General features: G+C 41.5%; 2 protein-coding genes across 2 annotated transcripts; both read right to left on the minus strand.

Annotated features, from left to right (window-relative positions):
• Positions 1-5,054: 5,054 nt before the first annotated feature.
• Positions 5,055-8,342, minus strand: LOC145998678 (uncharacterized). The gene has a single exon (XM_083135143.1). It carries the CDS (start codon positions 8,340-8,342, stop codon positions 5,055-5,057), a length of 3,288 nt encoding a protein of 1,095 aa, XP_082991269.1.
• A 564-nt stretch (positions 8,343-8,906) lies between these two features.
• Positions 8,907-10,151, minus strand: LOC145998679 (uncharacterized). Its single transcript, XM_083135145.1, has one exon. It carries the CDS (start codon positions 10,149-10,151, stop codon positions 8,907-8,909), a length of 1,245 nt encoding a protein of 414 aa, XP_082991271.1.
• Positions 10,152-13,020: the final 2,869 nt, after the last annotated feature.

Consider the following 13,020-nt stretch of genomic DNA (forward strand, 5'->3'; position numbering starts at 1 on the left):
TGTAAATATTGATTCTCCGTGGTCTTTGCAAACAAATGGCACGTTGCTCTTCGGATGTTGACAGACAAGTTCATCGGATAGACCTCCGAGGCGACTTTTGAGTGCTGGTTAAGCCAAGGATGGGCTATCGGAAACTGAAGCTGATCTTCTTGTTTTCATGCATTTCCTTGTTGGCATACAGTGAAAGGGATATCGAGTTGTTCGCCGTCAACAAAAAATAGGTATTCTCTATGTTGTCATTCTCGATTTATAAAATACAAAGAGCAACATTTCATAACGTCATTTGACGCCAGGGTTATTTAAGGTCCAGAAACCCATAAATTCTAATGGGTTCTATTCGGTTCCTCTACAGGACCGGAAACTTTTTTCTCTCGCACAATTTAAATCGGTACAAGTTGCGTATTGTTTCATTTAAAAAAAGGTTCCTGGACCGTATTTAAATTGATCTGAAAAAAATGTTCTCGGACCGAATTGAAATACTTTACAAATAACTTTACTGTCCAGAACTCATTTACGCTTGCTGATTTTCTCTCCTGGACCGGAATTTGATTTATTTAAAATTTCTTGACATTTAACAACCCTGCTTGACGTACATACAAGAGTATAATCCCACAGTTTAAATGAATTTAAGGTTGACTCAGAAGTACTTAAGTGTGGTATAAAATTTAACTCCGGAAACCTTGATTTCACTTGAAAAATGGTAGCCTACTACCATATTATTTTAACAAACAAATTCAAAGTACGTGTTACATTCACTTTATGCTCAGATAGGGTAATGGGGACTAGACAAGGTCTACAATGTAAACTGGGATGCTAACCAATGTGCAATCCAATAATCTTTAGGATTTGAATTGATTTATCTTTTTTAAGTCCCCTTTTATGCACAGAAAGGCTAATGGGAACTGGACCTACAGTTTAGCCCTTTATCGACTGACAGGACTTTAGAGTTCCACATCCTGCAAACGCTTGCTACATCACACAGTTGGTTTCTGACTCGGCGAGACTTGTGCGTCCCTCAGAGGCGTATATTCTAGGCCAGTGGTATTCAACCTGGGGTACTCGTACCCCTGGGGCTACGGGAAGACTTTTTAGGGCGTACGCACAATTTAAAATTATAAATAATGAAAACTGTTTCTGACTGAGATAACTTGAAAATGTAATAAAGGGAAGCAAAGAAAATAGAAATTTCTTTGTCAATATTCTCCTCAAAGTGTGGTGGTTATCGCGAGGACACTTATTGACTCGTCTTTTTGAACTGAAAAATGAGATAAATTGTTTCCTTTCAAAATTAAAATCCGATCTGTTGACGTATTTTGAGAATGACCAGTGGCTTTGCCAACTAGCTTACTTGACGGATATATTCAACAAATTTAACGATCTCAATCTTCAACTCCAAGGCTTCGACAAAAATATTTTTAAAGCCCATGAGAAAGTGAAGGGATTTTATGAGGAAGTATTACTTTGGATTGATTGCGTTAATGAAGGAAATATTGCAGTTTTTCCAACTGTGTTGGAATATTGTGGACAAAATGATGTTAGTATTGCTGGTGAACTTCTGGAAATAATCGAATTCCACCTATAAAATAGCAGGTTACAGTTTTTGAAATACTTTCCAGAAATTGAGAAAGACGATAACACACAAGATTTGATTACAAATCCGTTTTCCACCACCACCATCAATTCCTCTGATCTTCCTGTAAAATGAAAATAAAGTCTGCTGGAAATGTCCACTGATAGATTACTTAAAATAATATTCGAAAACTTGTCTATTTGCGAGTTCTGGTGTTACGCACGCAAAGAGTATATTGAATTTAGTGACACTGCCATCTCACGCCTTCGTCCCTTCCCCTCCACTTATTTGTATGAGCAGAGTTTTTCTGAATTGACAGCCATCAAAACGACACACAGAAATCGCCTGAATCCAGAATCACCACTGATACTCGCACTAACGAAGATTCAGCCACGAATCGAGGAGCTGGTGTGCAGAAAACAAGCTCAGCCATCTCATTAACAGGTAAGAAATATTAAAGTTCATAATATATTTTTGCTATACCCATAATTTTCCTTTATTTATTTTATAATTCACCTTTTTATAGTAGCCCAACCCTGTGGCCGAGTGGTTAGCAAATCGCGCTGCAACGCCAAGGATCCCGGGTTCGAATCTCGCACGGGCTTGGTTGTTTGTGAATGTCCATTCATCCATTTTATCATCCATCCCCATCTTCGCAAATTAGCCAAGAAGCACAAAACGCGAAGTAAAATAAACTAAATCAATCAATCCTTTTTATAGTAAAACTGTATTATTTAATAGGTAATGATTTGCATAATTTATTTTAGATGTAGTTATGAATAATCTGAATTAAAGATAACTCGGGGAAGTGGGGTACACGCTTGAGTGGAAAAGTTTCTTTAGGGGTACGCGGAGAAAAAAGGTTGAATACCACTGTTCTAGGCTATCTGCAAAGCCCAGGATCAGAAGATCCGAAAAATCGATCGGACAATGTGCATGAGATTGCTCATTTTAATAAGAAGATGATGGCGTTTCAGGAGTTAGCACGCTTATTTCTTAGAAGTTGTTACACTAATTTCTTAAGAGTTGGCAATCTTGCCAGCTGTCTTTGAAAGCGGAAGGAGCCCGTGAGCTTAGGATAGCAGTCTTCTAGCAGGAAATCTGTCAGTGTTGCGAACCCCCTGGGAACAGGGGGTTCGCAACAGGAATCTTCACAGGATCGGGGAATTTTGGAGCGAGGAAAATGGAAACGGGTTGCTTGTGACAGAGAAATTTCCACTCTGGGCCAATCACACCACAAGCAGCCAATTAGGACTCTTCAAACAGCCAGAGTAGATGCGTGGGTGAGGGAGGGGAAGTTTGTTGGCTGTCCGTTTATTGTTTATGCTTATGACCGCACCTAAAAATAACCGAACTGACTGCGAAGTGACAAAGGACAATGCCAGCTGCCAGGTATTCTTGTTCTGTAGTTCAAGTGGAATCGCGTTGAGTTCATTTCCTTGGTGCGCGGAACGTTTTTCTTTCAAGACTGGTCGCTGAGTAGTGTGGGGAGTGAATGTGTGGATATATTTTTGTGAATGATATGTACTGTCTTGTGTAGTGAACTAAATGAATGACATAATTAACGAGCAATTTACTCGGCTTACGTATGAGAATAAGCTTCAAATCGTTGTTGAATTTTTGTTTTTAGTCCACTTTGTGCACAGAGAAAGGACTATACATATAGTTTAATGTTGGATCCGAATCACTATGTGCCTCCACCGGGTATCGAACTTGAGACTCCTTTGTTTGAAGGCGACATTGCCACTACGCCAACGAGGAGGCTCCAGCTTCAAATCGTGAAATATGTAGGACTCAGGCACTCCAAAAGAAATATACGAGGTAAGAAGTTTGTTATACATTTTATTCTCGCAACTAGGCCTACATATATATTTCACGATATTTCAAAATCCCTAAAATTGAACAGGACCCCCTCCCTTCACACAATCAATACTTTTGTCTATTCGAACATTGTGATATAGTGAGATAGCCCAGATTCTGTACCCAGTATACGCCACTGTCGGCCCTGTTATTTGTAGTGTTTACTACTCACAACAAACGACAGGCGCTGCTGGAAGTATATGCAAGGGAGCTGTAAACAATTTCTTAGACCTTTGATTGATTGATTTGCTGTTTTAAGTCCACTTTATGCACAGTAAGGCTAATCGGGACTGGACCTACAGTTTAAAGTGGGATCCGAACCACTATGTGCCTCCACCGGGAATCGAACCCGGGACCCCTTGGTTACAAGGTGACCACGTTACCACTGCGCCATAGGGGAGGCCTAATTTCTTAGACCTAAGCGTCAGTAATTCAGGCATATTGACCACATAAAGGTGTACTTGTCTTAGATCTATGAAAATTAGATATTGGAATAACATTTAGTTCCAATTTTTATATCTTATTCTTATCTCATATAAATATGGTCATAAAATAATTTTGGCCAAATATGATCGGAAAGTTGTTTTATGAGCAAAACATCACCTGGGACTTTGCAGTCCCGACAGGCATCTGGTGTCTACTTTGCCCAAAAAAAAATATATACAGGGTGTCCCAAAAGTCCCTTAACAGCCGTCCTAGAGACGTGTAGTGCAGAGATTGACATGATTTGAGTATATAGTAATACTTTATGGGTAGGGGGAACATGATTGCTGTGGGTGACCATGGCGGCGGCCATCTTGGTATGTGCCATATTGGATGGAGGTCAATTTTTTTAAATGGAAAGGTATATGTGTGGCACATAATTTTAGACTAGAATTGCACCAGAAACAAGAATATGAAGTCAGTTTTCAGATATCTTTAATCTGTGAAAAGTTATTGATGCAATGTTGAATAAATGATGACGTATGATAAAGTATGGAAATTGTGATAACTGATATCATATCTCTTTTGTTGCAAGTGTAAGTGACAAAGAACATGATGTTATCCAATGAGGAACGAATTGAGATCATCCTCATTTCCGCCGAAAGGAGTTCACGGGACATTGCCAATGACTTCAATCAAAGACATCTGTTCGCGCCCGTCATCCAACAAGAAACACTCTTTTCTTGTTTCGGCCGCTGTTTGTAGCATTTCCAGGAAGGTAATGGTGCTGTAGGTAGACTAATACACATAAATGAAACACTCCATTACATCAAACTGATGTATTCGTTGCAAAATCTACATTAATTGCAGCCAACCTGCAATACATCTATGGTACAGCGTCGCTTCTCACGTCACAGACTCTTTTCTCTCTCACTTTCAGTAGGCACTAGTGTTCAGAGAATAAAATGGCGGCCATCTTGGCTCCAAAAGCATAAGGTACGGAACATACCGCCCACCTTGAAATGATTAATTTCAACAATTTACTAAATACACAATATAGAACACATTTTTGATGAACAAATGTAAATTGAATGCAATTTTCCCAAAATTTCCTACTGAAAATGACAACACAAAATTAAAAAGAAATTGAACAAACTAATGATTGCCTTTTATGCATAAATTTTAAAGTTTAAGTTCTTTCTCATCGGTGTTCAACTTCACTCACTGGTAACAGGGACAGCTTCACTGCTGGTCTCTTGTAGGTTCCTTCACTGGTTCTCACTGTTGCTGCTCTAACCAATCCATCTTCACCTGGATGAACGTTGATTACTCTGCCAAGTTTCCACTGTTGAGGTGCAAGTTGATCATCTCTGACCACAACCAAGTCATCGACCTGTAGATTCCGTTGCTCCCTTCTCCACTTAGGACGTTGTTGTAACTGAGAAAGGTAGTCCCTACACCATCTGCGCCAGAAATGCTGTGTCAGCCTTTGCACGAGCTGCCACTTCGACAGTCTGTTCACTTTTATTGTAGCAAAGTCCCTATCTGGAGTAGCTATCAATGCATCTCCTATTAAGAAATGGCCTGGAGTAAGTGCCTGCATGTCGTTGGGATCACTGGAAAGAGCAGTTAACGGTCTGGAATTCAAACATGCTTCTATTTGTGTTAATACTGTATACAATTCCTCAAAGGTAAGTATGGCATTCCCCACAACTCTTTTGAGGTGGTATTTGACTGATTTGACACCACTCTCCCACAACCCTCCTTCATGAGGATTACGAGGAACATTAAAATGCCACTGGATGCCTAAGCTGCTTAGAGCACTTGAAATAGTTTCATTGTGCTTTGGTTGTTTTGCCAATCTCATGAATTCCTTTAACTCTCTATTAGCGCCAACAAACGTTGTTCCACAATCACTGTAAATATTACTGGGTTTTCCACGACGAGATACAAATCTCCGAAGTGCAGCCAAAAACGTCTCTGTAGTACCACTGCTCACTATTTCTAAATGAACTGCTTTCGTTGAGAAACAAACAAATAAGGCAATATAACCCTTATACTGCTTACGAGAGCGTCCAACCATTTCCTTCAACAGTATGGGCCCTGCATAATCCACACCACAGTTTATAAATGGACGAGAAGGATTAATCCTAGATTCTGGTAAGCTACCCATTAATTGTTCCCCAGCTTGTGTACAAAAGCGATGACAAGTTACACATTTCTTCACAATGTTACGCACTGTATCTCGCCCTCTCAGTATCCAGAATGTTCGTTGCAATGAGGACAACACTAACTGAGGACCAGCATGAAGATTAAGTAAATGTTCATTTTTAATTAATAAGTGAGTCAATTTGTGCTTTGCAGGTAGCAACATTGGATGTTTATGGTCCACTGTTATTCTTGCTTTGTGTAGCCTCCCTCCAACACGAATGACACCTGCCTCATCAACAAAAGGAGCCAAACACAATAACCTGCTTTTTGTTGGCAGAGGAATTTTAGCTTGTAAACAATGTAATTCTGCTGTGAATTCACTTTTCTGAGCTTGTTTTACAAGAGAGGTCGTTGCTGTCATAAGCTCTTTAGTTGTCAATGCTCCTTGCCTTCTCTGATTCACTGACTGACGAGTATTGAACACAAATCGTTGGATCCATGCCATTATTCTCTGCATTTTAATAAAGCTTGAATATCTACAGATCAGATCTTCTTCTACTGTAATGTACATAACTGTAATGGCAATCTTCTTCTCTTCTTTTGTAACTTCTTCCAAAATTTCGTTGCTTGTCTCATGATGATCAAACGTTGCCAATGAAGTTGTTTGTAAGAACTCTGGTCCCGCCCACCATAACTCACACTGAGCTAAGGCTGATGCACTGATACCTCTTGTAGCAAGATCTGCAGGATTTGATTTTCCCATGATGTGAGACCATTGTTCACGACGAAGACTCTCCTGCACTTCTGCCACTCGATTTGCTACAAATGTTTTCCACCTGCTTGGTGTTGAGGATAACCAAGCAAGCACAACGGTAGAATCAGTCCACACACATGCATCTTCCAATTTGTAGGATAGTGCATTGGAGATTACTACGAGCAATCGTGTCAATAAAACTGCCGCTGATAGTTCTAGCCTTGGTAGAGACATTTGCTTGATTGGAGCCACCTTAGTCTTTGCTCCTACCAACCTCACTTCAACATGACCATCGACATAAACTGAGCGAAGGTACACTACCGCACAGTATGCTTGTTGTGATGCATCACAGAAACCCACTAATTGACAAGCAATAGCATTTGCAGATACAATAGCACGTTTGATTTGTAATTGTTGCAGTACAGGAAGTTCACTACAAAAATGTAGCCACAGTTCGCATGTTTCCACGGATAATGCCTCATCCCAGCCCAACTTTTCTTTCCACAATTCTTGAATAAGTATTTTTGCTTGTATGACTGTTGGGGCTAAGAAACCAAGAGGATCAAACAATTTTGCAATGTCAGATAACAATAGTCTTTTCGTCAATGTGTGACGTTTTGGTGGTAAAGTCACAAGAAAAGTGAAGTGGTCAGCACCAGGATGCCACCTTAGACCTAACGTTTTCACAAGTTCACTGCAATGGATATCTAAAGGCACATTAGTTTCTCTCAACTCTACAGGTACTGCTGTCAACACTTGTGGCTCACTCGAGGACCATTTACGTAACTCAAATCCACCCTTTGCTAGTAACTGTATCAATTGTGACTGCAATTCGATAGCTTCTTCCAAATTGCTGGCACCAGATACCAAATCGTCAACATAAAAATCATTTAATAACACTGGGGCTGCTAATGGAAATTCACTCATTTCATCAATAGCTAACTGCTGAAGACACTTTGTTGCAAGATAAGGTGCACTGGAAGTCCCATACGTCACCGTGAGTAGCCTATAGTCCCTTATCAATTCTTGAGGATTGTCGCGCCACACTATTCGCTGAAAGTCTGTATCTGATGGATGGATCAATATTTGTCTATACATTTTGGAAATGTCTGCACACAAAGGAATTTGATGCTTCCTGAACCTGAGTAACAATGGAAAGATATCACCTTGCAATTTTGGCCCAACTTGAAGCTTATCGTTGAGACTAATCCCTGTTGAAGTCACTGAACTGGCATCAAAAACTACACGAAGAGGTGTACTGGTGGAATTTGGATTGATTACAGCATGATGCGGTAAATAGAAACTATCACATGGCTTCTTTTTCACTTCACTTGCAGGAACAGGCTCCATATGTCCCAAGTCTAAATATTCATGCATGAATTCTGAGTAATTCTGATGAAAAACATGAGATCTTGCAAACCTCCCTTCCATTTGCTGTAATCTCGCCACAGCTGTTTCACGAGAGTACCCTAAGGGAGGACTGTCTTCCTTGAATGGAAGGCTCACACTGAATTTATTGTTTTCTCGAACATGAGTCACCGAAAAGTGCTCTTCACATTGTATCTCCTCTAATGTCAGATGCATTTGCCTTGGGACCTCCTCTACCTCCCAGAACTGGCGAAGTGCACTATCAAGACTACAAGATGCATGAAATGATGCTACTGCCCTTACCTTGGGAAAGTCCACACTGCCACACAGAATCCAACCAAGAACAGTACGTAGTGCAGTAGGTGTTCCCTTTGGCCCAACACGTTTGCCACTTTGCATAAGAAAAGGAAACAAATCTGCTCCAAGTAAAATGTCCACCGGTTCCATCACATAAAACCTTGGATCTGCCAACTTCAGTCCTTGAATATGTGTCCACTTCCTGAAGTCTGGTAAAGGTTCCCTGGGAATGTTTCCTGTTATTTTAGGAAGTACGATTGCCCTTGTAGTGAATGTTTTCCTTCTGCTACTGGGTTGGAATTGTAGATCCACTACTGCACTGCCTACACCTACACCCGTTGCTGTAATCCCATTCACAGTGATGTCTGCCTTATGCTGATGTAAACCTAACCTTTGCACACAGCGTGAGGTGACAAAGGAAGTCTCTGAGGCACAGTCTAGGAGTGCACGCACTGGTTGATAAACACCATCTCTTCCCTGCACCTAAACAACTGCAGTGGATAGCAACACTGGCTTTAGTCCCTTGTCTCCTTCTCCAGCCACATGAGAAGAAACTTCTTGGGGGGAAGTTGTTGTTTCACTAGAGTCACACTGCTTATAATAGTGTAGCAACGTATGATGCTTTTTATTGCAAACTCGGCACGCCCCTGAGTCACATACCGATGCTCTATGATGACTTTGAATGCAATTATAACACAAACCCTTTTCTCTAACAAATCTCATTCTGTCCATCACCGAAAGGCTTTTGAAGTCCTTGCACTTGTATAGCGCATGATGCAGTTTACATTTTTCACAGGTATCATCCGACACTGTATGATACACACCCTTGAACTGGGAGCTATTGTGAGTCGACTGCTTCAGTCTCTGAGCACTGAGATTTGTAGCTGATAATGCACGAGAACGCTGATCAAGAAAGTCACTCAACTCCTGAAATGTAGGCAACTCGGTTGTCTTTAATGAAAGTTCCCATTGTTGTCTAGTATCACTGTCCATTTTTTCTGTCACATGAAAAACTAGGATAGGATCCCAATGTTCTATGGAAATGTCCATCACTTTCAACACGCGAACACACTCGGTAGTTGTGTCTAGCAGGCTACGTAAGGCTGCTGCGGATTCACGTTGCACTTTGGGTTGCCCGACTAAACGCTTGATTGTGTCCATAACAATTTCCCGTTTGTTTTGATAACGCGAATTTAGAATGTTCCACGCCTCTGCATAGTTATCATCAGTCACCGACATGGACTGGATAAGCAATGCAGGTTGCCCCTTTAACGAAGCTTTCAAATACTGTAGCTTTTGTGCACTGGATAACTGTTTGTTTTTGTCCACCGACGCGATAAACAAATCACGGAAAGAAAGCCACTCTTGTAATTGCCCCGTGAACACAGGAAGCGAGAGCTTCGGGAGACGCACTTCACTTGTTCGTGCTTCTGTCGATGACGTCACCGTAGCTTGAGTCTGTTGCTGCTGCAACGAACAAAGCCTGCACATGGTTGCATCCAAACGGTCTTGAATACAACCGATTTCACTGTCATAACTCTCAAAAGTTGCATCATCACACGCACTAGCCAGGTCTAATAATAACTGTTTACAATCGTCCGTTAATTGTTTGGCTTTGTTTACCGATACCGCGATTGTCACATTGTCCAATAAACCCGCGTTCACTTTATTCTCAAGGCGAGTAACTTCTCGCTTGAGCACAGTCTTTGCTGCCGATATGGCTTCCATGTTTATTCAGTCGCGCACGGATTGTTGATGTCCAAACTACAATGCACGCACGAAACACTTCCTGGCACTACAAAAGGTGCACTGAAACTGGTTACACGTAGCAAACAGTATGTCAATGTATTTATTCACAGTTCACGAATGCACGCTCGCACAAAAGTTCAACACAACACAACGAATGCTGATCGCATGCAACATCCGGCACAAGGAGGACCATGTTCGCGCCCGTCATCCAACAAGAAACACTCTTTTCTTGTTTCGGCCGCTGTTTGTAGCATTTCCAGGAAGGTAATGGTGCTGTAGGTAGACTAATACACATAAATGAAACACTCCATTACATCAAACTGATGTATTCGTTGCAAAATCTACATTAATTGCAGCCAACCTGCAATACATCTATGGTACAGCGTCGCTTCTCACGTCACAGACTCTTTTCTCTCTCACTTTCAGTAGGCACTAGTGTTCAGAGAATAAAATGGCGGCCATCTTGGCTCCAAAAGCATAAGGTACGGAACAACATCCGCTTAGGCAGCCAGTGTCGCATGTTAGTGTGGCCAATGTGATGAAGCGGTTTAAAGAAACGGGTGCAGTGCATGATAGACGTCGATCGGGAAGACCAAAAACAGCCACGGATGAAGAAACAACAACGGCAGTTCTGGCATCATTCGTGGTCACCCCAAAAAAGTATTCGACGACTGTCCGCCCAATGCGGTGTTAGCAAAAGTTCGATTAGCACGATTATGCAAGAACACAAGTGGCATCCCTACAAGATGCAAATGCAACAACATCTCAGTGAAGATGATCCATCCTGATAGGAGGGTTGAGTTTTGTGAGTGGTGTGTCGTGCAACTTGAACGTGACCCTGACTTCTGGCGAAACATTCTGCATAGCGATGAGGCATTTTTTTATACCAATGGTGAGGTCAACCGTCAAAACATGCGGTATTGGTCCTCTGAGAGCCCGCACTGGGTAAACCCGGGGAACGTTGTTGGGCCAGCAAAAGTTATGGTGTGGTGTGGTGTGCAATTTGGAATACAAAATCATAGGTCCATTTTTCATTGAGGGAACATTGAATGCAGAGACCTATCTGCAGTTGCTACGCGATCTTGTCTTACCTTCAGTGTGTATGCCGGATGGGTCTTTCCCAGAATTTTTTCAACAGGATGGTGCACCACCTCATTATGGGAACATTGTTCGACAGTACCTTGATGTCCAATTTCCTGGTAGGTGGATTGGCAGACGAGAACCAAGGGAGTGGCCAGCCAGGTCCCCAGACCTTACTCCCCTTGATTTTTACTTGTGGGGCCATCTTAAGGCTATGGTTTATGCAGTTCCAATACGTGATATGCGTCACCTTCGTCAACGAATCACTGAGGCCTGTGCCGCTATCACTCCTGAACCTCTTTTGAATGTTCGCCGTTCATGGGAGACTCGCTTACGGATGTGTTTACGGGAGTATGGCGAGCACATGGAGCACATTTTGTAGCGCAATAACTTTTCACAGATTAAAGATATCTGAAAACTGACTTCATATTCTTGTTTCTGGTGCAATTCTAGCCTAAAATTGTGTGCCACACATATACCTTCCCATTTAAAAAAATTGACCTCCATCCAATATGGCGCATACCAAGATGGCCGCCGCCATGGTCACCCACAGCAATCATGTTCCCCCTACCCATACAGTATTACTATATACTCAAATCATGTCAATCTCTGCACTACACGTCTCTAGGACGGCTGTTAAGGGACTTCGCCCAGTATATACTAATTTTCTTAGCAGTCAGCCCTCATTTTGTCATTTTTCCTAATTTTCAAGTCTTTTTGTTTTTTCGAATAATGGGCTAATTGAAGACTATGACCCCACCAACCTCCTTTCCTCGCACACCTCAATGTTATTGACAGCTCTTCTTGATGTTGTAGGTCTGTGACAGAAAGATCGATGTCAATAGGTGACTTGCAGGAAATCGCTCGGACGTAGAGGATTTGAGGATAATAGCGACGAATGTATAGTAGAGGCGTCCACAAGGGGTCTTGGCGAGGGGTCATAGCCTCCATTTGGCCCAGTATTCGGGAGGTGATAAGCCCCCCCCCCCCCCCCCCGGTCTAGTATATTTAAAAAAGACCGTCAAAAAGTTGGGAAATATGAAACATAAGGGCTGGCTACTAAAAAACTACATGTAACTATCCCGCTTACCAAAATCCAGGTCACGCCACTGATGGCATGTCAAGACTGATGACTTTTTTATTTACTATTTCTTGCTCATTTGTCATTTAATTTATATATTTGACTTTTAAGCAGTATCTTCCAAAACCTGTAACAGGCAGGGTTTAGATATTTTGCAATAGGTGTTGAAGGAAGTATATATTTTATAACCAAGCACCATCTGATATATCATTTCCCTGTTTATACATAACACGCTAATGGCCTGTCGGAACATTCAGGTCTCATTAATTGTAATTAGTGCTATTACAATGTCAGATTATTTGTTGTTGTCAATTCTGCCAAAGGAAGTTTTACCCATTTTTTTCCATAACAAAAAATTCAGGCTATAAAGGGTGTGGGATCTGAACCACTATGTGCCTCCACCGGGTATCAAATCCGGAACCCCTTGATTACAAGGCGACGACAAAACCACTGCACCATCAAGAAGGTTCAACCATGTTTAGGAGGATACTAAGAGGAAAAAGTTGAGGGACAATTTGTCATGACCAGTAATTTAATAAGCTTTTATGTTTTATTCTGTCGATCTCCTCGTGCAATTTCAATCATTAACTCCTGCCATATCGGGGGACAATGATATACTAAAAGGTGGAACATCGTTTCAAGCAAGAATTATACTTTAGTTTACTTGAATTGCAGCGTAGTGCGAGC

This window comes from Lepisma saccharinum, chromosome 14 (assembly GCF_977018435.1).
Source record: "Lepisma saccharinum chromosome 14, izLepSacc3.1, whole genome shotgun sequence".
In the NCBI taxonomy this organism is placed as follows: Eukaryota; Metazoa; Arthropoda; class Insecta; order Zygentoma; family Lepismatidae; genus Lepisma; species Lepisma saccharinum.